The 24,708-nt window shown below is 38.7% G+C and overlaps 1 protein-coding gene across 2 annotated transcripts in view; it reads left to right on the top strand.

Moving 5' to 3' along the window:
- Positions 1–24,708, top strand: part of adgrf1.L (adhesion G protein-coupled receptor F1 L homeolog) — a 115,579-nt gene that overhangs the window by 54,295 nt on the left and 36,576 nt on the right. For both annotated transcript variants that reach the window (XM_041563584.1, XM_018264059.2), the window contains exons 2-3: positions 10,555–10,695; positions 18,862–18,925. In XM_041563584.1, coding sequence (XP_041419518.1) covers positions 10,600–10,695; positions 18,862–18,925 — 160 coding nt within the window. In that variant the 5' untranslated portion in view covers positions 10,555–10,599. The remainder of the gene's footprint in view (positions 1–10,554; positions 10,696–18,861; positions 18,926–24,708) is intronic.

The raw sequence follows: 24,708 nt of genomic DNA on the forward strand, positions 1-24,708 counted from the left end.
CACCCAGAAAAACAGATATTTAAGGAATTCCTGAACTTGCAGGAATTTTGCCACATCAAAGATATTTTCTGATTAGATTAGGGCGGGAGCTAATTTCCAGCAAGGTCATGCAAGGTTGCCCGGCCACTAAATGACTGACAATGTCCCATCGGCAATAAATGCCTTTATTTAACTTACAAATGGTAAAGTTTGAAAGCGGATTCTGCATGATAGTCAAAATCTGTTTGATGACAATATTGATAAAGAGAAAGATGGTCTTGATACAGTAGACCAATATATAACAGATTATTTCAGTTCAAGCTGTCCCTAAAGGTCCAACCTGTGATGAGGACCCCATAGCGAATAATACAGTAAAATATATAGCAAACTATGAGTGTATCAATCATTCAACCACAGTTCCAAAGACGGGAAATTTCTTTTTGCTCCCAAATCTCAACCCAGCTGACCTTCAAACTGAGCTTTCAGATATATCCAGACAAGCAAATAAGCATTCTATCTAAATCTCAATACATTTCAGACTGACCTTCCCCTGCCAGTGTTCAGAGGTCCCCCAGTTCACCCCAGTCTAACGTTCAGTTGTGGATTATTGAGATGTGAGACCTCTAGGCTACACTAGGCCACCCTTAAAGGCTACACCTACTCCCAAAAGTGTTTTTTTTTATATTATTATCTATGTGTTTATGTGTATAGATGTGTCTTCGAGAGCTCAGACCCGTGGCATATAAACGCCTCATGTTGTCTGGCTGCCTAATCTTCCCTCAGCAGGTTCTGTACCCGTCCCTTATCTGCAGATAATAACAATTTTAAAGAGAATATAAAAATATGAAACTAGATGGGCCCCAAATCACTTTAGGTCCCTAGGCTATAGCCTATTCATGAATCTGACCCTGCTCAGGGTGCAAACTACCCACAGAAAAAGTACTCCAATAGGCATTAAATGCATTAGGCCCTTTTAATTCATCCTAAAAGATGATTTTGTGCATTTTACTACTATTGTTTACTACATTTCCATTTTTCATTTGGTATGAATGTTACCACACAACTTCCAAGGCTCAGAGACATAAAGAGCTTGGTTTATTGGGAGGACTTTGGGATTTTATAGAATACAGACCAAGTGAAATAATAGTAAAGGAACAATACATGAAAAGATTAACAGATTAACAGATCCCGTCAATCCTTCCTAATTTGGGTCCATTTCAAAGGTTGGAAACATTAAACGATTAATATCAAGTTACCTATTTTTTTTGTTGTACTTTAGTGCAACTTCTGCATTTTGCAACCCCTTCTCCAGAAATACAGAAAAGATCCTGTTCCACTGGAAAGTTAGCTCTGTGAAACAAAATCTCAGTTTCAATAATGGGACTATACCGATGTCCTACAGCCACAGGCTCTGTATGTCCGGCCCCTGTCACATGCACAGTAACAGACCTATAATTATATATCCTGGAATCCTGCCTTCCCCTAATGGCTTCTTTCATTGTTATATGCCTGAAACCCTATTCCATTCCCTTTCTTCTTATTTGCACATTTGGAGGGTTATTTATCAAAGTCCGAATTTATCTCAATATTTTCTGAAATCGTTGCAAATCAGCACGTTTTTTTGTTCTTATTTAATAATATGCTTTCCTGAAAATTTTGTTTGCGAGAAAAAAATTCTGTAGGGCACATTGGGAGCTTTCTCGACAAGGGGCATTAATAAGGGCCCCGCAGATGTTATATTTGCAGCAATGCTATGGATATATTCTCCCTTTACTAGATATGCTCACTTTACTTTCCCTTTCCACATTCTTAGTAGTTAAGTTGTTAGTTTCTATGTTACCATGTTTCTCTGATCATAGATCAATCTTCCCTCAAACAGGCATATTATTTAGTCCACCTGGCAGTTAGGGTTCTCCTTGTATCCATCATACATACACTTCTATATGGTGGAGCAGAGACCAAGGGCCGTTGAAGTAATCTGGCCAAGAACTTGAGGTTTGCTGGCCCGGATTTGTGGAAAGGCCACCTAGGCCGGGCCTAGGGTGGCAGGATTTTAGGGGGGCGGCATGCTGCCCAACCACACCCACATTGGTTCAAAAACACTGGGGATGCTCTGGTGATACAATCATTTTTTAAATTTTCCATGCGTCAATCCCCATTGCTTCGGTCCAGATGATGAAAATCTGCACAAATAAAGGGGAGGGGACAGGGGCGACGAATGGCAGTGGGCCTAGGGGAGCCCACTATTTAAATCCGGCCCTGGAGGTTTGGTCATATATTCTGGAGTCTGGATACTTCTGGCCATGTTGGAATTCCTGTAGAGTAAAACCACGGTAATTGCTTTTGAGAGAGGCTCCATTTTGAAATGTAACTGCTCGGTCAGGTAAAGCAAGACCTTTGCTCTGGAGTCTTCTATGTTGCTGGAGACGAAACTGTTTACTTTGGCCGCTCCTATGAAGATATCAAAATATATATATACCCTGGAAGCATAACCCATGCCAATTGCGCTTTGCTGGAAATTCCTATAAATAAAGTGACTTTAAGCCTTATTTTTTAAAAAGGCTACATCTGACCTTTCTTGACACGAGGAAGGATACAGTGATGGCTTTACACACAATGAGAAGTATCTTTGCACTTTCCTGTTTGCACAGCGAGACGATGTGAAGAATCTCAAGCAAGAGGTTTATAGTTCTTTCATGTCCTGACTGCAATGCCCCGGCACTTAGGCAGGAAGCTCAGTTATGTGGATGGGCCCCGGTGGTTTCCTTTTTTTAAGCAGGTGGGAATTTATTCTTTGTTTCTTCCTGGTAACTTTGTTTTTGCTTTGAGTTGTGACATCGGTTTTATATGTACTTGTGCAATAGAAATGCATTAATCATTAATCATTAATCAGTCGGGTATGGTATATCTATTTGAAAATTATAGATAAAGAAAACAGGCAGTTCATTTTTAAAGGGGTTTTCACTTTTGAGTTAACTCCGATTTAAGTCTGATTTTATCTCAACATTTTCTGCTACAAACTTTGATCAAATCCGCTGAGTTTTTATACTTATTTATTATAAAAAATTTTCCCGAAAATTTGTTTTGCAGGAAAAAAAATCTTATTTTCGTGTTTTTTTAGGATTTCTCACCCGAAAACTCTGTTTTTTTTGTCCGCATGAAACCCAGCGCACATCAAAAAATCATTGGGACTTCTCCCTTTGACTTATATGCAAACTTGACAGGTCTGAGATGCCGGATTTTCAGACTTTTCCATGCTAGGGGTTTAATAAATTCCGAAAAATTCATGATTTTTTAAAAGTCAGATTTTATAAAAGAAAATCACGGAATTTTCGAGATCTTTGCAATCGGAGTTTAGTAAATAACCTCCATAGTATGACGTAGAGAGTGATATTCCAATATGCAATTGGTTTACTTTTTTTATTATTTGTGGTTTTTGAGTTATTTAGCTTTTATTCAGCAGCTCTCCAGTTTGTAATCTCAGCCATCTGGTTGCTAGGGTCCAAATTACCCTAGCAACCATGCAGTGATTTGAATAAAAGACTGTAAGATGAATCAGAGAGGCCTAAATAGAAAGATCATTAATAAAAAGTAGCAATAATAATAAATATGTAGCCTTACGGAGCATTTGTTTTTAGATGGGGTCAGTGACCCCTCATTGGAAAGCTGGAAGGAGTCAGGAGGAAAAGGCAAATCATTTAAAAACTATACAAAATAAATAATGAAAACCAATTGAAAAGTTGCTTAGAATTAGTCATTCTATAACATACTAAAAGTTAAGCTTGTTTCACTACAAGGCCAGGCCCACTCCTTTGTCTTACCTGTGAAAGCTCTATATAATAAATACTATATAATAAATACTATATAATACTGTATAATAAATACTAAATATCTATTATATTATATAAATACTATATAATACTATATAATAAATACAGTCTAAGGGGCAGATTTACCCAGCTTCGCACACTTTGCACCACTTTGCCAGGTGCAAATTCGTTACCACTATTCTAATTCACTAAAACGCGAAGTTGCGTCTTGGTCGACTTTTGCATTTCATAGCGGAGATTTGCTAGTGTTCATTTATGCCTAGTGAAAATTCGTTAGTGATCGTTAGGTCAATTTGATGGCGGGTATGCATTTATTAGAGATGTTGGTGCAAATGCTTGAAGTGGCCACTTATTATTACAAATGTCCAAGGAACCTTAATAAAGACAAAAGAGATCATTTAATGCCCTACACATGAGCCCACCCTAAAGTGAAAATTCCATGCCCCTCAAATGTCTGGGGAAAAATGTTAACCCAAAAAAGTTTGTTAGGACTTTTGCAGGCAATCCCGCTTAAAAAAAGGAAAAGTCACCAGCTTTTTTTCAACTTTTTGGCAGACAGGATATGATGTAAGTGACATAAGATTGAGGAAGATCTAGCTTCATTTTAGAAGTTTGCCTGAGGTGGCAAAGTCAACTCTGGCGAAAGAGATAACGTTCAGTAAAATCCGCACTTTTTGTAGAGCAATGACCATTCGCCTGAGCAAAAAGTCGAAAACGAACGATAGCGATGGTCTCTTTCACTATTGTGAACTAATTAATTGTCATCTGCGCCTGTTAGTGAATTGGCGATGTCCCTGCGGATTGGATTTCTGGTGAATTTTCGCTAGCGACGGCCACTTCGCCCTTAAGTAAATCTGCCCCAATGTCTTCATACCCATGGCTGTTGCTAGACCTATTGAATTGCAATACTAAACTAGAAGCTAAAGAATAGCCCAACTGAAGAATTGTAGGGGGAGACATGCAAACAGCTCTGGCATATTACTTTTCCTACTTCTTAGTTTAATAATGTTGGTAGTCGTAAACAGAGACCCATTTGACCCGACATGCTGGATTTCACACAGTGTGTGCCAATGGCTCTTTCTTGCTCTTCTTTCCTGTTATTTGCAGGGCAATGAACCAGCACAGAAACACAAGCCTGATTATTATGAAATGCCAGAAATGGATTTAGTATTCAGATTGGAACAAAGAACATGAATACTTACTCTCCGTGTTCTGGTTTTGCATATTTGCCTTGTTGATCTGCTTTATCCTAGGGCAATGAAAGCTTTAGCAAGTAAATATTCACATTAATCCAGGCATTTTTATTTCATTGTCTGCTAGGCCCAATGTTATTCTTAGACAATAGCATCATAAAGATTTGCAGTGCTTTACGAGGAGCCATCTTTGCTATTCTGACTAACCGCAGTATGGAACGCACCCAGAAGCCGCTTCTCCATTTAAAAATTCATTTTTTTTCCAGTGTGTAATTCCCAAATTATCTCTGAAAGATAAAGATTAGCTGTTGTGTTCATCATAATGGTGATCGGCTTGATAAAAGAATTATTTTACTCACCGATAAAATGCTCAGAATCAGTAAAGAATGTGCCAGCTGAATGTTTTTACCTTTTGGACTCATTTAAAGGTGTAGTATACCTTTAAAATAATCCTTAGAATGTTACAGAGTGGCTGTTTCTAATAACTTTTTAATTGGTCTTCATTTTTTCTCTTTTATAGTTTTTTAATTATGTGCCTTCTCTTTCCAGCTTTCAAATGGGGGTCACTGACCCCGTCTAAAAAACAAACAGCCAGCCTGTTTCCCAGTATTAGTTCCCAACCCGACTAATGCTCTTGTGGCTGAATGGAAGCAAATCAAACCAATAATGTTCCAACATGACAACCTTCTTGCAAGAGTTAAAGCAGCAAAAAAAAGGGACAACTTCATATTAATCCCCTTGATTTGCGAATGAGATGTTGGGCAGGCAAATGTCCCAATTTTTTGGCCATGCAGTTTATAATCAATATAGGAAATCTGGTGATTGGTGACTGTATGTTATGGGGGTAATCTCAAACTTTGGCCAACAATGTTGGACAGAGATCTAATGCAAACAAGACTAGGAAGAGACAAATCATATGTAAACCCAAATATACAGTTGCTTGGACTAGATGGGTGAATTATATTAATAATCTGGCACTGTTGGTTCTTGTATTGTGAGATGGCAATCTCGTGGCCCTCCAGCCAACATGGCTATTACCCAGTAGTGTTTAAAGGAATTGTTCAGTGTAAAAATAAAATCTAGGTAAATAAATAGGCTGTGCAAAATAAAAAATGTTTCTAATATAGTTAGTTAGGCAAAAATGTAATGTATAAAGGCTGGAGTGACTGGATGTGTAACATAATAGCCAGAACACTACTTCCTGCGTTTCAGCTCTCTTGGTTTCCACTGATTGGTTACCAGGCAGTAACCCATCAGAGACTTGAAGGGGCACGTGGGTCATAACTGGTGCTTTTGAATCTAAGCTGAATGCTGAGGATCAATTACAAACTCACTGAACATGTATGTCCCATGTGGCTCCCCTTATAGTCATTGACTAACTCAGAGTTAGAGAGCGGAAAAGCAGAAAGTAGTGTTCTGGCTATTATGTTAGACATCCAGTAACTCCAGTCTTTATACATTACATTTTTGCCTAACTAACTATCTTAGAAAATATTTTATTTTGCACATACTATCTATTTACCCAGTTTTTATTTTTACACTGAACTGTTCCTTTAAAGGAGAAACAAACCCCTTATTTAAAAAAAACATACCCCTCCTACCCCACATAGACCCTCCTCCACCCAAGCCTAGCTGCTACCCTGGACAAATGTCCCTAACTTTTTACTTACCCCTCAGTACAAATTCAGGTATCGGAGTTCACGGCAGCCATCTTCCGGGTCTTCGTAATGTGACAATGAGACCGACGAGGCGGTGAATGCGTAGGCGCAATATTCTGGTTCATGGGGAGGGTTTTTTTTAAATAAGGGGTTTGTTTTTCCTTTAAGAGTTGATGTGAACAGCAGCTAGACATTAGTCAAATATTGTAAATGGAACTAGTGTCAAAGTCCATTTTTATTGTCTTAGTGTCTTTAAAGGGAAACTGATTTGTGATATTGAGAGAAAAATGTAACTTGCTTTCCAGTATATGTTAATTAAACACGTAAAATAGTTTTAAAGTTGTATGTATTTGTAATTGCAGTTGCAAGCAGTATCTATGTGTCCCTGTAGCTTCTGATATATCTGAACCCCGCTCTCCTCTAGCAAAGACTCCTCTGCACAGGTCTGTTAATCAGCTGAGTTTTTCTAACTTGTTTCAGAACCAGCAGTGCAGAAACTAGAAAGACGAACGTTTCCTGATTTCAAATGCAATTACATTGCAATTACATGTACAAATAACTATAAATGTGTGGTTGTTTGCAATGTCATATTATACAGTACCACAGCAGTGGGAACAATACTGGTTCAACCAGTCTTTGTACGGCTGGAATAATGTTCTATCTTCCCAACAAAACAAACCATAAAAATTCAGAACAAAAAAATAAAGCCTCCAGCTGGACAGCCTTGGCACACTGTATAGATGTCTTGCTACTTAATCCTAAAAAGAATATAGCAAAAATCAAAGGCAGGCTGACCAAAGATTGGTTGACCCACACACAGAGCATCATTCATTTCAGTGGGTAAAAGAGAATGGCTTCCTGTACTTGAGCTTTACGTGAGTTGGCTCCATCAATAGCTATTATTTGTTGGAAACCGTTGTCTCTTTGAATTGTATCTTTAAATCTTTTGAAACCGACCAGTTGTCCTTACTGCAAACTGGAGGAGAGAGATGGGGCAAACTATTGAAATTCAGCGTAATAAAACATCAAAAATGGGATTTGCATGGGATGATCCACTGGGTGTAGAACACTCTGAGTAAATGAAGGTGCTTCCCAAGGCTTCTTAGAAATATTGAAGGGCTGTTGTAGTTGAGAATTCCAACTGAGTGATGTATTGCCTGACAATTTGTCAAATTGTCAGTTGTTCAAGTGGAGTTTACCGAAGAGTTGGTTGGGTTTGTTGTTCAACACAAGAATATCTGGGCAGAACTGGGCGTGACTGCATTGATCAGGAAAGTTTCTTAGCAATACAACGATATAAGAGATGATTTTGTGTTTATCATAATGATGATCATACCTGAAAAAATATTGGGGCTTTTTTTGTGTGAGAGGGTGCCAGACTATTAAGTATATGTTGTAGCAATTATTAATTAACTATGCTCGTCTGTCCCAGGTAAGAACAGGATAAAAAAAGAGAAGTCCAACAGTTGTTGAGGTTAATCTCTCTTAAAGTGATACTGACACTAAAAATGTTCTTTTCAAAAGATTAATTTACATCAAAAGTTACCTATAGGTCATGTTGATCAGTATTCGCTGATAGTACAATACAGGTAGGGGATCCATTATCCAGAAAGTTCCGAATTAGGGCAAGGCTGTCTCCCACAGACTCCATTGTAATCAAATAATCCAAATTTTTAAAACCGATATCCTTTTTCTGTGTAATAATAAAACAGTCGCTTGTACTTGATCCCAACTAAGATATAATTAATCCTTATTGGAAGCAAACCCAGCCTATTGTGTTTAATTAATGTTTAACTTATGCTTTTCTAGAAGTCTTAAGATGTGAAGATCCAAATTACGGAAAGACCCATTTTCCAGAAAGTCCCAGGTCTCAAGCATCTGGATAATAGGTCCCATACCTGTACCACAAAATTCCTAAAACATCTCTTACACCGACACCCTTTACTCTATGGACCTTAGATCAGACAAGCTATTGCTGAAATAGTGACTTGAAGACTTTTCCCCCCATGTCTTGAGGACCTGCTACAACAAAGAGTAGAGGTGGTCAATTTTGCAGAGCAGAGGTGGCTCATAACAAATATCCCCAAGTCATGCCTCCTGGGGCTCAGAGAAAACCTAGTTACTGGCAGATATCAGTGGATCCTTCTGAGACTGTTAATTGTTATGCCTGGGAGGGAATAATATTATTCTGGAAATTGTCCACCACATCTACCTTAGAGCACTGGAAAAGACTGATGAATAAGGTCCTTCTCCTTTATAAACTGGACAAGAGAATATGGTTCAAGAGAATATGAGGCCAATGGGCAGCTGATCATAAAACATCCCTAGTGCAAGAAATGGACTAAAATATCACAATATGCCCATAATACATCTCCCAAAATGGTCTATATTGCCTGGCGTGCGTCTTTCCTCTCCCTGTCCTTACTCCTCTCTTTTCACCTCTTTCTATGTCTGGTTCTTATTGCTGTTAAGCACCAAAATGTAAAATATAAGGGCCAAATGCATTATTACTCAGAACATGGCCAAACATCCCTTTTACATTACAAATATAGCTGGATAAAGGTGCATAGGGAATGATTTATTCATTTTTGGAACTTGGGTTTTATTCGGTTCTAAAAGTTGGAAAAAAAAGCATTTAAATCGGTTCAAAACTTTAGGAAATCTGCGTGGATTGCTGTTTATTCGTTGGGTTAATTTAGGGCAAGAGTCCATCATTAATATCTACCGTATCAATTCATTTTCTATCGTCCAGGGATTATGGCGTTTTTACTGGTCTGCAACAGTTAGAAACCAGCTGTACGTTATCCATTATACACATATAAATGAACATATATTTACAGTATATATATTCAAATTTAAATGAATGAAATGTTTTATATACCAACACAATGGTGTTGATGCTTTGTAAAGGGGTTTAGGTAAAATCTGCACATAAATATTTTCCATTGCTCGCTGTAGACTCCATTCCCTTTCTGTATGTAGGTGATACTCAATACACCGGCTACATATGTTCATTAATCCACTGGGTGCTGTCCAGAATGAGCGTTCTGAGCACAGTAACAGCCTATATATTACTCGTGTGTTTAGGTTGATATGATGTTTGGGATTCCTGGCTTCATGTGAGGTCGAAAAATAGACTTGCCACCTAATATACCATGTTCTGCGTGTTCTAAAGACAAGAGCGTTCCCCATCAGCAAAGCCTCTCCCTGCTTCAATTAAATCTTCTCTACTGGATTTATCATAGGCCGAGGGTGAAGACAGATTCCTTCATGGTTGTTCCATGTATAATACCCTCGTCTAAAAACAAATGTTCTGTAAGGCTACATATTTATTGTAATTTATGCTTTTTATTATTCTTGTTTTTGACTTTTCTTGGCAAATCTCACACCACATTTTCAATTTTAAGCCTATAGCATGCACCCTCCGATGGGGGTGAATTGTGAGATTTTCCCTAATCTTAACTTAAATTGAACAGATGAATATATTTGCTGTGCTGCCCTCACTTTTCATTAATCAAGGTTTTTTGTGCCGCTTCATCCCTAGAATTTTTACAAATACAAATTTGATTTGCTATGGACCTGCTGCAAGGGTTGTGCTTTTATTACATTACCCCATGAGTTTTTTTTGTTGCGTTGAAAGAGGCCATATATATTTCATTCTTCTTTCAGCGGGTTGGAGGAAGCAATCGATCTGGAGTGACTTGTATTTATCTTATAATGTAATTGGCTGACACAGTAAAACATGGCGTTCACATCTTTTGGGCCAAGACTTTCAGCTTCCAGTAAAACTAGTCTAAAAATGTCTGATGTTTGTTTTGTTTCTCTTATATTTACTGTAAATTCAAGCTGTTTCTGGTTCATTTTCTAAAACACCAATTTTGGATTCTCTTTCAGTTTTGAAGAAGAAGAAGAAGAAGAAGAAGAAGAAGAAAGTGAAGCATGGATCGAAGGTGGATATATTTCATATTTGCGCTGTTTTCTAGTTTACCACTTTCACCGGCTTTTCCCAGTGCTGATCACTCATCTTTGCGTTTGGTGAGTAGTTTTTAGCTGTCTGATTATTAATTCTAATTATATTTCAATTTGTGTTCTTTGTTGTTAAGCAAGGAATTATGTATTAGGTGTCTTTTATAGACTCCAAGCTCAAGTTCAAGTGTGCACCCTTTAGTGTTTATTTAGAAAGCACTTCTATTTGGGTATTGGCTGCATATTTTTAGCTGCAAGGCAGACCTTCCCTTTCCACCTGCCAGAGGGTGGACTGCACCAGTTTGTTGCACTTTGCACCGTGTCTTACATGGTAAATAACCCCAATTATCTTTAGCAAGGCTAAACGAAGACTATAAAGACTTTGCCTGTATAACCTGAAGCTGAATAAAGGTGCTTATTGATCACTGTGAGACACATATATGCAAAGGAGCATGAAAGAAAATATGATTGGTGCAGCTGTATGAATAACAATTATGGCATTTAGTTGCATGCATGCAGAACAGGGAGGATGTCAAGGAGAAACCTGTTGATTACGTTAGCGAGTTGTTACAAAGAAAAGCAAAAAATAAAGGGATAATTCCGACAGTACAAAAGTGCTTGAAATAGCCACGTGGAACAAAACAATTCTAGAAGTGACAAATTACCATTTGCGTATTAAGCCTTTATAAAACATCTTAATTTGGGTCAGTCTGTGTCCCATAATGGCGGGAGAAGAACAAAGCCCAAATTGTAAAAGAAAAAAGCATTGTAGCTGCATTATTCTCTATTGCTTAGTAATCGTTACCTAACCTTGTTTTGAACGGAGGGAGTTTAATTTTAAACTGATTTGCAAACTATTTAGCATTTTCTCCTGCACAAAAACACAATGGAATTATTCTATTTCTACTGGTATGAATATCAAATGTCTCATTTCTATATATGGTCAAATAAACACAAGGAATGAAAAAAATGGCTTTTTTTGGAGTATTTTGACTAGATTTAAGCAAATGTTTCCTTTGATCGGAAGCCATATTCCGAAACGTTGGAAACGTGGGTAACGTCATGTCCAAAGTTACACTCCTGTCCTGTAGTCCTGTAGTAATTGAAAAATAAACGTTAGGGTGAACTCTGCGCTTGATGTTTCAAAGAAGTCATCCTTCTGCCTTGAATAAGATGAACTGTAAATAGTTCTGTTGCTCTGACATTGAACTGATTGCTTTCCTTGGCTCTGCCTCCATTGTATGTTTTTCCAGATCACTGCAAGTATCTTTTTCCTTATTTTTCATTGCCTTACTTTGTTGGAATGCTGTAAAAAAATTGTAATAACTATACGGGTCATCTTCAAAGACCCCAGACAGAACTTCAATTTTCAAAGACCCCAGACAGAAGTTCAGTTAATAAGATCCCAGTCAGAAGTTCAAGAGCACTAAGGAGTCATGAGTACATGCTTTGTGTTAATGCAGAGAGCACTTCTGTCCAGGGTCTGGTTGGGCTCTACACCTTGCACTGGCAAACCTCCCAACTGTCACTTTTTTTTTGCGGGAAAGTCCCGATTTGACAGCTCAGCCAGCAGTCCTGGATTGTTACTGAAATGTCCTGACTTTCTCTTTGATCTCCTGCACTGAACAGCAAAAAAAAGATACAAAGTCTCTAACCTGATTGACTTTTGGCCCAACATTTGTGGCATGTGCACGTAGATACATTTGTAATAATTTAAGATAAGCAAAGAAACAAGTGTAACAACTTAAGATAAGCAGGTCTCTTGGGAAACTGTGATGTGCAGCTTAAATTCACCTTCATTAGCAAAACTGTAATAACACATAAAACCTGACCCTAAAACCCCCAGAAATGTGTTCAATCTTTCCATTACCTGCCAGATTTTGGAAAAAAGGATGTGGTAATTTGGGGTATTAAAACGTAGCAATAACAATACATTCGTAGTCTTACAGAGCATTTGTTTTTTCCAATGGGGTCAGCGACCCCCATTTGAAAGCTGAAAGAGTCAGAAGACAAATAATTTAAAAAAAAACTATAAATAAGAAAAAATGAAGGTTAATTATTAGCCATTCTATAACATACTAAAAGTTAAGTTGAAGGTGAACCAACCCTTTAAATAACCCGTTATGTCTCTGTTGCCTTTAATACTGATTTTGAAAACTTGTGCCCCATTCACCACAGGGTGAGGTTGCTTTGAAATAAACTAGACAACAAACTGTAGAAGAAGTGACCTAAACAAGGGGCAAAGAATCCATAGAGTGGCCAAAATTGGAAAGTGGAAATTATTGGAGTTATAATGGAGCTTAGCGAAGGGATGGGCATGAAAATCATTGTTCTGAACAGGACCCACCATGAAGGCATTATTTTTATTTTTCCAAAAAGCACATTTATGAAAGTGTGAAATTAGAGCTCACCATTAAAAAAAGCCACCCACTTGCTAATCATCCCTATGGGGTTTTAAGAAGCGTAGTTTTTACCCACTGAAATATGTTTCTAAAAAATCCCATTGGAATGAATAGAAAGCGGGCGACTATTTCTGTAGTGAGCTCTGATTTCACACTTTGATAAATCTGCAAAGATGAAGAACAAGAGACCCCCATTTGTAGAAATCTACTCACCATGAGTGACAGTGGGTGTGGGTGCACATGCCCCAGACCTTCATCTTAAGGTGGCCATACACGGACAGATTAAAGATGCAGATATCGGTCCTTCAGAACTATTAGGCAGCTTATCTGCTCATGTGTAGGGCCTTCCAACGGGTCTCCACGATCGACAACAGGCCAAAAATCGGGCAGGTTTGATCAGCTAGTTCATGTGGTCCTACGGCTGGTCCATGCCTATTTCTTTTGCATAGGATTAACCCAATATCGCCTTGCCTTTGTTGGGCATATCAATTTAAGATCAGCTTGTTGGCAACTTCGCCAAATGAGCGGATCTTATTGTGTATGGCCACCTTAAGGGCACAAATAACACCTCAGTAGAAAAAATGCAGCTTAAAGGAGAAGGAAAGTCTTCTTCCACTTGGGGTGCCAAATGTTAGGCAACCACAAATGATTGTATTGACTTACCTGAAACCCTGGGCCAGTGCTCCTATCAGCAGAAAACTGCACCGGCCTGTGGTTATACCAGTGAGCACCACAGAGAAATTCTCTTCCGGCTCCTTCTTTCTTCAAATTTCCCGGGGCAGACACATGCGCAGTAGAACGAAATAGCCGACTTTTTAGTTAAACTTCGGCTTTTCGATCTACTGCTCATAGGCAGCCGCGTGAAGACAGAAGAAGCCGGAAGAGGATCACTCCATGGTGCTCACTGGAATAACCCCGGGCTGGTGCAGTTTTCTGCTGATAGGAGCACTGGCCCGGGGTTTCAGGTAAGTCAATACAATCACTTGGGGGTGCCTAACATTTGGCATCCCCAAGTGGAAGAAAATTTTCCTTCTCCTTTAAAACAAGATGCAATGCTTTTTTGTTGATAAATCTGCCCCTAAATCTATAGACATTTACAAATGTCCTCCCAGAGAACTTAATAATAATACATTTGCAACCAAATTTTGGAAGCAAGCAAAACTAGGGAGGAAGTATCCACAGCTTTTAATGTTGCACAACAAATATTTTCTATCCAAATACAGAAGTCTGATATAGTTTATACTATACTATTCACTGTGAGCGGATCTGGTTTCTATGCAAGACATTCCATACATGACTTCTACTTCTTTCCATTTTCATCAACACCCCATAAGCACATGCTCATCCAGGGCGGATATAAACATTGCCTTGTCTGACCCGACCTACAGAATGAATTTATAGACTCTGGACAGTTCCAGGGATGTGCACAAACATTGTATCCAGTGGCAACCAACTATCCTTAGGGGCCCCTCATGCCTCCATGATTCATCCAAAGGGATAGGGTTTATTTTATTCCTTAATATGTGGTTATCAGTAAAACCGACGTGTTTAGATTTCTGCACATTATGAATATATTATTATAGGGAGCACTCTCGTCTTGCTGGAATAAGTCTTGAGTAGTGGTGGAGTGTTGATAATTGATTATAACTCCATGCAGGTTTAGTTTAACAATGCTAGTACAGGTTATCCACAATGCTCGGACCTGGGGTTTTCCAGATAACAGATCTTTCGGTAATTTGGATCTTCATACCTTATGTCTACTAGAAAATCATGTAAATATTAAATAAACCCAATAGGCTGGTTTTGCTTCCAATAAGGAATAATTATATCTTAGTTGTAATCAAGTACAAGCTACTGTTTTATTATTACAGGGAAAAATAATTATTTGGATAAAATGTGAGACAGCCTTCCTATAATTCAGAGCTTTCTGGATAACAGGTTTCGGGATAACGGATCCTATACCTGTAGTGTAAATCTGAAGAAAGTAGAGTAATAGTTATATGTATTTGCATATGGGATACTGTTTGCTCTTTATCAGTTTTTCAGATATTCGTAATAGAAAGGCAACTTTCAACTAGCGAGCTCTAATAAAGGTGTAATAAAGGTGCAGTTATTTGTTTACATGCCTGAATATATGGTACAGGTATAGGATCCGTTATCCAGAAACCCATTATCCAGAAGCTCCAAAAAACAGAAGGCCATCTCAAGTGATGTGCAAATCTGTCCCAAAAAAAAATGCGAAACTCATTGTGAAGTCAATGGGCGTCACTTTTTTTTTTTTTTTTACACGTAACAATTTTTGTTGCTCCAAATGCAATAAATGGGAGTTTTTTCTTGTCACCTTTTTTAGTCTCTGCGACTTTTTTTGTTCAAATGCGTTGAAGTCAATGGGCATTTTTTCTTATGGCTACTTATGAGGCACATTTTTCAGCAGTGAATTTTTGCAAAAAAAATTTACAGATGGTGACATTTCGCCATGAACCCATAGCTTGTGAAAAAATTTGCTCATCGCTAGCCGCCTTTCATTTTAATCAAATAATTCAAATTTTAAACATTATTTCCTTTTTCTCCGTGATAATAAAACAGTATTTTTTTACTTGATCCCAACTAAGATATAATTAATCCTTATTGGAGGAAAAAAATTCTACTGAATTTTAGGGGCACATTTATCAAGGGTCGAATATCGAGGGTTAATTAACCCTCAAATTCAACCCTCGAAGTTAAATCCTTCGAATATCGAATTCGAAGGATTTAGCGCAAATACTTTGATTAATTGATCAAAGTAAAAATCATTAAAATCCTTCGAATCAAATTATTTGAAGGATTTTAATCAATCGATCGAAGGATTTTTCTTCAATCAAAAAAGCTTAGGAAAGTGATGGGGAAGGTCCCCATAGGCTAACATTGTACCTCGGTAGGTTTAAACTACTGAAGTATGTAGTTGAAGGTTTTTTTAAAGAGACAGTTCTTCGACTATCGAATGGTCGAATAGTGAAACAATTTCTTATTCGAATCATTCGAGCCGGAGTCGTAGTTCGTAGTAGCCTATTCAATGTTTTTTATATTCAAATCCTTCACTCGAGCTTAGTAAATGTGCCTCTAACTGTTTAAATCGTTTTTTTAGTAGACATAAAGTATGGAAAGATCCGTTATCCGCAAAGCCCCAGGTCGCAAAGGAAAGGAAACATTATTTCAGTGCAATCGTTTGGCAGAAAACTGAAGGGCTTAAGCATAGTTGCCAACTGCCCCTAATTTTCTGCCTCTTTTAAACCCACATGAACAACCTCTTGTGCTTTCATATCCCACTTATCATTAAGGGCAGAGACACACGCTCAGATTCGGGGAGATTAGTCACCCAGCGACAAATCTCCTCTTCTTCGGCGCAACTAATCTCCCCAAACTGCCTTCCCCTGCCTTCCCGCTGGCTAGAATGTAAATCGCTGGCGGGATGGCACTCGGAGCGCTTCATTTTCATTTTAAGTTGCCTGAAGTTACCGAGTGAGGCAACTTCGGGCGACTTCGGAAAACGAATTGCTCCAAGTGCCTTCCTGCCGGTGAGTTACATTCTGAGCGTGTGTCTCTGCCCTTATACACAAATGCTATCTTAAAGGAGAAGGAAAATTAAGTAAGCTTTATCAGAAAGGTCTAAATAAATACACCAGTAAACCCTCAAAGTAATGCTGCTCTGAGTCCTCTGTCAAAAGAAACACCACATTTCTTTCCTTCTATTGTGTACTCATGGGCTTCTGTATCAGACTTCCTGTTTTCAGCTTAAACCTCCAGGGCTTGGGCTTGAGCATGCTCAGTTTGCTCCTCTCTCCCTCCCTCCTCCCAACCCTGCTGTAATCTGAGCTCAGAGCTGTAAGTGAGCAGCAGAGCCGGGCCAACCCGGCCAGGCGCCCTAGGCAACCTGGCCGGGCATGGCGCCGGCTTTGTGTGCGCTCAATCGCGCATGCGTGAAACTATGCGCCGGCGCGCATGCGCGAAATTCCGCGCCGGCGCGCAATCGCATTGCAAACAAATTACCGGCGCCAGTCAGGGAGACAAAGGACCTGACGCAGGTACGTGCCTGGCGCCCCCTCAGCTTTGCGCCCTAGGCACGTGCCTACTCTGCCTACCCCTAGTTCCGGCCCTGGTAAGCAGTGAGAGCCTCAGGCAGGAAGTGATGTCACACCAAGCTAAAATGGCAGCTTCTATCCTAAACAAACAGAGACAGTATCTAGAGTTGTTTACTCAGGTATGGTAAAGCATTCTGCAGAATAAATATAGCATTCTAGCTTGCACGATTGTGGCTAATCTGTTGGCAATATACTGTCTTGGAGCTTTCCTTCTCCTTTAAGGCTAATTTATTTCTTCTTCTATTCTCACAGACTCACAGCCTTTCTTGGCTGTTCTGTCTTTCATTCCATTGCAATTTTATTAAATTCCCCCATTGCTTCATCTTTGACCCCTCTGCAATGTTTTATATATCTGTTTTCTGGCCAAAATGAAATCAGCCAACAGTAATAATGATAATGAACAGTGGGTATCTCTTGCCTGGCCTCCAAAAACCCAGAGGGGCTATTCTTATATCTAAACTGATTAGGGCACTGAACCTTCATGGAAGTCCAGATCTTCATTGGCGCTCAAGCTTTTTTAATTTAAAACAGATACAGGTATGCAACCTATTATCCAGAATGCTCGTTAGCTGGGGTTTTCTGGATAAGGGATGTTTCTGTTATTTGGATCTTCATACCTTAAGTCTACTAGAAAATCATATAAAAAATTTGGCTTATTTGGATAAAATGGAGTCTATTAAGGGAGACGGTATTTCCATGTTTCAGAGCTTTCTGGGTTTACGGATAACAGATCCCATACCTGTACCATTTTAACCTCATCTTTTAGCTGCTCAAAGTTTTCTTAATACAGGTATGGGACCTGTTATCCAGAATGCTCGGGACCTGGGGTTTACTGGATAACGGATCTTTCCATAATTTGGGTCGTCATGCCTTAAGTCTACTAGAAATTCATTTAAACATTAAATAAACCCAATAGGCTGGTTTTGCCTCCAATAAGGATTAATTATATCTTAGTTGGGATCAAGTACAAGCGACTGTTTCATTATTACAGAGAAAAAGGAAATAATTTTTAAAGATTTGGATTATTTGGATAAAATGGAGTCTATGGGAGACAGCCATTCCTTGATTCGGAGCTTTCTGGATATCGGGTTTCCGGATAAGGGATCCTATACCTGTACCACTGTGAATAGGAACACTTGTAAAGGGGTGATTCACCTTTAAGTAAACTTTTATTATATTATAGAATGGCCCATTCTAAGCAGTTTTTCCGTTGGTCAATTTATTTTGTATCGTTTTAGAACTATTGTCATTGTTCTTGTGACTCTTGTCAGCTTTCAAATGGGGGGGGTCACTGACCCCATCTTAAAAAAAATTTTTTTACAGTCCCAACATTTGTTGGGGTTTTGAATTTCCATTCTTCGATGTGTTTGTTGTTATTTATTGATATAAACAACTGACAAACAAAAAAAGTAAATAAAAATGCCATTATTATTATTTTTTTTCAATGTGGGTAATTATAGGGTGGGGTTAAAGAGTAGGGTGATCTGTGCTGATAGTGTTCCCTTTTGGTAACATTGTGTTGCTGGGTTACACCCATTTTAAGAGAGAAGTGATAATTAATGAGGTCATTAACATACCTGCACTCATTCGACTCATCCTTCTTCTTTGACAATAGGAAGAATTTTAAATATTGTAACAGGCTGGGAATGAAAGAACAGAGGGGAATGTACATTTGCCTTCTGTCTCTTTACATTTCTATTATTTCTTACCCTCAGGGTTTCAGGAGTCAAGATGTCTCGGAGCCTTTGGGAAACGTCCTCTCCAGAAAGAAACGAGCCGGTAAGAGAAACAGATTTATAATAAATTTGTGCCATTAAAATACATTTCTTTGGGTGATAGGTGGGTTTTCATCTCTCTGTAGAATCTACAGTGTTTTATTTGTTCATAAAAATTTTGGTTTGTGAGATTTGCTGTCTTGTAGGCAATAGGTGTGCAAGAGAGATACAGGTATGAGACCTGTTATCCAGAATGCTCAGGACCTGGGGTTTTCTGGGTAATGGATCTTTCTATAATTTGGATCTTCATACCTTAATTCTCCTGGAAAATCACGTAAACATGAAATAAAGCCAATAGGCTGGTTTTGCTTCCAATAAGGATTAATTATATCTTAGTTTGGATCACGTACAGGTATAGGTTCTGTTATCCAGAATGGTTGGGACCTGAGGTTTTCTGGATAACAGATCTTTCCTTTATTTACTTCATACCTTAAGTCTTCTAGAAAATCATGTAAATGTTAAATAAACCCAATAGGTTGGTTCTGCCTCCAATAAGGATTAATTTTATCTTAGTTGGGATCAAGTACAAGGTATACCTGTATCCAGAAGGGTTGGGACCTAAGGTTTAACAGATCTTTCCTTAATTTGGATCTTCATACCTTAAGTCTCCTAGAAAACATGGAAACATTAAATAAACCCAATAGGCTGGTTTTGCTTCCAATAAGGTCTATGGGAGATGCCCCTTCCGTAACGCTGAGCTTTCTGGATAACGGGTGTCCGGATAATGGATCCCATACCTGTACTGTTTTATTATTACAGAGAAAAAGGTAATCATTTTTAAAAATGTAGATTATTTTGATAAAATGGAGTTATCCAGAAAGCTCCGAATTACAGAAAGGCTGTCCCCCATAGACTCCATTTTAGCCAAATAATTCAAATTTTCCAAAATGATTTCCTTTTTCTCTGTAATAATAAAACATTATATTGTACTTGATCCCAACCAAGATATAATTAATCCTCATTGGAAGCAAAACCAGCCTATTGGGTTTATTTAATCCTTAAATGATTTTTCAGTAGACGGAATATATGAAGATCCAAATTATGGAAAGATCCATTATCTGGAAAACCCCCAGGTCTCGAGCATTATGGATAACAGGTCCCATACCTGTATATGTAATTTCAAACTTCCGAGATAATGGGTTTCCGGATAATGGATCCCATACTGCAGTTGCACAAGTGCTGGTGAATTGAAACCTGAATATTTTAATGAATATTACATGGTCCAGACTCCGGGACTAACATGTGACTTCAACAAAACTCAGTGCAAAAAAAAAAAATCAATAATTTAATCTTGCAACTGATTTAGGTTTAGGTTTTCCGAAGTTTCCTCGTGAGGCAGCTCCGAGTGCCATCCCGCCGGCGATTTACATACTACCCAACGGGAGGCAGTTTGGGGAGAATAGTCACCCCGAAGAAGAGGAGATTTGTCTCCCCGAATATGAGCGTGTGCCCTGACCCTTAAGGGTAAGGTCACACTGGGCGATTTGGGGAGATTTAGTCGCCTGGCAACTAATCGCCTCGTCTTTGCGGTGACCAAATGCCTTACTTCTGTCTTGTGCCGGCTAAAATGATAAATTGCCTGCGACATGGCACACGCGTCACTTCGTATTCCGAAGTCGCCTGAAGTTTCCTCGTGAGGCAACTTCGGGCGACTTCGGAATACAAAGCGAACAGTGTCTGGTAACCCTGCCTTTTATTCCAGCAATTTTAATTGTGTTGTGATGGCAAATCAAGGCATGCGGCTGGGCATATCTGTATATATGGCACATTAGTCTGTCTATCTGTCTATCTCTATCCTCATTAAGATACTTTATCTATCTATCTATCCATCTATCTGTCTCTCTATCTGTCTGTCTATCTATCTATCTATCTATCTATCTATCTATCTATCTGTCTGTCTGTCTGTCTGTCTGTCTCTCTCTCTTTCTATCTATCTGTCTGTCTGTCTGTCTGTGTGTCTGTCTGTCTGTCTGTCTGTCCGTCCGTCTGTCCGTCCGTCCGTCCGTCTGTCTGTCTATCTGTCTATCTATCTATCTATTTATCTCTATCTATCATCTGTCTATCGGTCTATCTCTATCCTTATTATGATAATTTATCTATCTATCTATCTATCTATCTATCTATCTATCTATCTATCTATCTATCTATCTATCTATCTATCTATCTATCATCTATCTTCATTATGATAATGTATCTCATGGCAACACAGCAGCTTGTTTATATAAACTATAGTAGTGTTTCTGAAGCAAATACATCAGTTTTACCAGTGCAGGGCAACAGTACATGATCTTTTCGATACTTTAAAACACTTTAATTTTTTGGTGTTACTGTTCTTTCAAGAACTGTAATCAAAAATGATATTATGTCAGTCTCAGTAGTAGAACAAACAGCACTATATCCCTTGTAATGGTTTATAACAAGATACATAAATTGAGGGTAGAGTTTAAAAATGGAAATAATGTAACACTGTAAATACCAATGCATAAAAATTAAAACTAAAAGGTGACCACAAGCATGAAACTGATTTGGACCAATACACATGGTACATACAGTATAAACCTAAACAGTTAGATTATGAAGAAATTAATCCATTTTGCTTTTTAAATTTACATTTTCATAAAATTTACTAGAGGCTGATTCTCACTAACTGGACTTTAAAGCACAGTTTAGGAAGTTGCTATAAAATACAGTGGTTGAGCTATACTGTATAGACTATAGGCAACATTTCTCAAACTATGGGGATACCCCCTTAAGAGCCACAATCTGAAGGCCATTGATGGGTGAGATTTGGTCTATTTGTTCTTCTAGATACCACAGAAAGACCAACTACATGGTCATTTAGGATAAAATTTGGATTTGAATAAGCTTATTTGCTCTTATGAATATTCTTGGGATTATTGATAACGTGCTGTGTTTATCGATGAGAAAAAGGAGAGCACTTCAATGCAGATTAACTGCTTGTGATTTTCATTTATTGCAAACTGTTATGCGTGTATAGCAGTTTGCAATAAATGAAAATCACAAGCAGTTAATCTGCATTGAAGTGCTCTCCTTTTTCACATCGATAAGCTGATATTTGGGATGGCGGTACATCCATAAGTAAAAGATTCATTATATTTGGTAAGAGGCTGTGGCTGATTCACTAAACTGTACATAGAACGTGCTGTGTTTCGTATATGTGTAACTTTGTCATGAGCTCAGGGAGGCCCTGAATTAGGTTTGGCCCATCATGGGAGGCTTAAACCATCAAACAACAGTCATTGCTATAGAGCAGGGGTCCCCAACTTTTTTTATGAGCTGTGATTGGCTATTGGTAGCCCCTATGTAGACTGGCAGCCAACAGGAGACTCTGTTTGACAGTATATCTGGCTTTTATGCCTCCAAAACTTGCCTCCAAGCCTGGAATTCAAAAATAAGCCCCTGCTTTGAGGCCACTGGGAGCAACTTTCAAGGAGTTGGAGAGCAACATGTTACTCATGAGCCACTGGTTGGGGACCACTGCTATAGAGCATTCCTAAATTTCAGGAGCTAAACTGAGTTTTCTTTCATGGATTCCCAGGGGAATGTGGGAATTGGTTTTCATTCAGATGAGATGAGTCTCCTACCTAAACACTCTTTTCAAGCTTCTTTGTACATTGAGCTTTTCAGAATACACTTTCTGTACTTACATTTAGAGGGCTGAGCTCAGCACATACTGTATAATATACAACATATAGAATTGCATTCCTTTCTTTCAAGAGGGAAAATGCATAAGAAAAGCTTCTTGCTGCATTGCTGGAATGGAAGTACAGTAGTCAGTAATAATAATTGAAAAACTCAATGTCAAAAGACGTTGATAGACCTCATTCTGACAGGTAGTACAGAAACCAAAGCAAACAACGAGGGCCCCGTGACTCACCCCATCTGTACAAATATCAGAAGGATTGTTTGCTGATCTGCTCAGTGCAGCAATGTGATCTTAAGAGACTGCCTGACCTTCCTCTCGCGCACATGATGAGTCTATTGGCTCGTCTGCATAAACCAACCACTTTTTGTGCCAAATTATTGTGGTTGAATCTTTGCCTCTTGACAGGTATTTCTGGATTTTATTTTTATTTTTTTGTCCTGTGTTGAGTTACCATCCTTATGCCTTGGCAGTCTACTTTTTGCCTTTCTTCCTTATGTTCTGTCTGTCCTCTCCTAACCCTGTTCCTCGCTTCTTGGTCCTCGTTGTGACTTGAAGTTCATTTGTTTGTCTTATTTTCTCGAATTTGATTCAAGGTCTGGTCCGTGTCTGTCTTTTAGTTCTAAATTGCTTATATTTTGCCCTACTATGATTATGTGATTAGGGGGCCGATTCACTTAATTCGAGTGAAGGATTCGAAGTAAAAAAACTTCGAATTTCGAAGTATTTTTTGGGCTACTTCGACCATCGAATGGGATACTACGACCTTCGACTACGACTACAACTTCGAATCGAAGGATTCGAAGTAAAAATCGTTCGACTATTCGACCATTCGATAGTTGAAGTACTGTCTCTTTAAAAAAAACTTCGACCCCCTAGTTTGGCAGATAAAAGCTACCGAAGTCAATGTTAGCCTATGGGGAAGGTCCCCATAGGCTTGCCTAAGTTTTTTTGATCGAAGGATATTCCTTCGATCGTTGGATTAAAATCCTTCGAATCGTTCGTTTCGAAGGATTTAATCGTTCGATCGAAGGAATAATCCTTCGATCGTACGATCGCAGGATTTGCGCTAAATCCTTCGACTTCGATATTCGAAGTCGAAGGATTTCAATTCCTAGTCGAATATCGAGGGTTAATTAACCCTCTATATTCGACCCATAGTGAATCAGCCCCTAGGTGTCTGCTCTTTTCCAGTCTTTGTATGCAGCTCTTCAAAGGTTAAATGGCCAGTGCTTAAAAATGCCCAAACTGTACAGGGATAAATGTACCAGGGAGAAGCAATTGGACCCAAATAAATTCCTACAAAAATTCTGTTTGCTTGAAAAACAGAGTCAGAGAATAGTTTAAAGACTGCATTTACAACCCAGTTGGGTGCACCACACAGTTGTTATCATTGCCAAAAATAGACTCTTGCAACTGTGACTATTCCCTGTTTCTAGTGCTTGTCTGCTTTTTCAGCATTACCTAGTATAGTTCCACTGCTAATTCTTTTCACATGTTCTTGAATCTTGAGTAGCGTGCCGAGCAGATTATGGACACACATATGTGAAATACCTTGGCCTGTTTGAATTCGGCGGAACTAGACTATTTTGTTGAAGTCAAGTGGTCATGTCAGGGATAATGGAACCTTTGACTGGCCAGTGTGAGCAGTAAATTCTAGAAAACCAGATGGACTTTTCAGTTCTTGTGTAGCAGAATGTGTGTTGCACTGAAGTCATTTCAGTTTACTGTGGCCAGGACACATTCATTGGGCTTGGAGACCACAAGTCCCATGTTTTCTGGAATATCCCAGGCCCTGGTATTAATTTGGTGTCTCATTTCCATTGCCTTATCATTCACTGAAGCCACTAACCTCAGTGGGGGTAAATGGTTGTGCAGACTGGTCAGTTGAAATGCCTAGTTACCCATTATCTCTTGGAAACCTGAACTTCTAGTGAAGTTTTTAAGGTGCAACGTTATGGCAGAGGGGTTTTTCTAATAGTTTCAAATACACCTCTTGAAAATTCATATTCAATAGCTTTACAATGCATAATTATTTCTAATAAGCAGATTTTTTTTAACTTCCTATCCCTCTACCTATTACCAGTCTACAATGCCTATCATTCACTGGTAGCCTACATTTG

The sequence above is a fragment of the Xenopus laevis genome, chromosome 5L (genome assembly GCF_017654675.1).
Source record: "Xenopus laevis strain J_2021 chromosome 5L, Xenopus_laevis_v10.1, whole genome shotgun sequence".
Taxonomy (NCBI): domain Eukaryota; kingdom Metazoa; phylum Chordata; class Amphibia; order Anura; family Pipidae; genus Xenopus; species Xenopus laevis.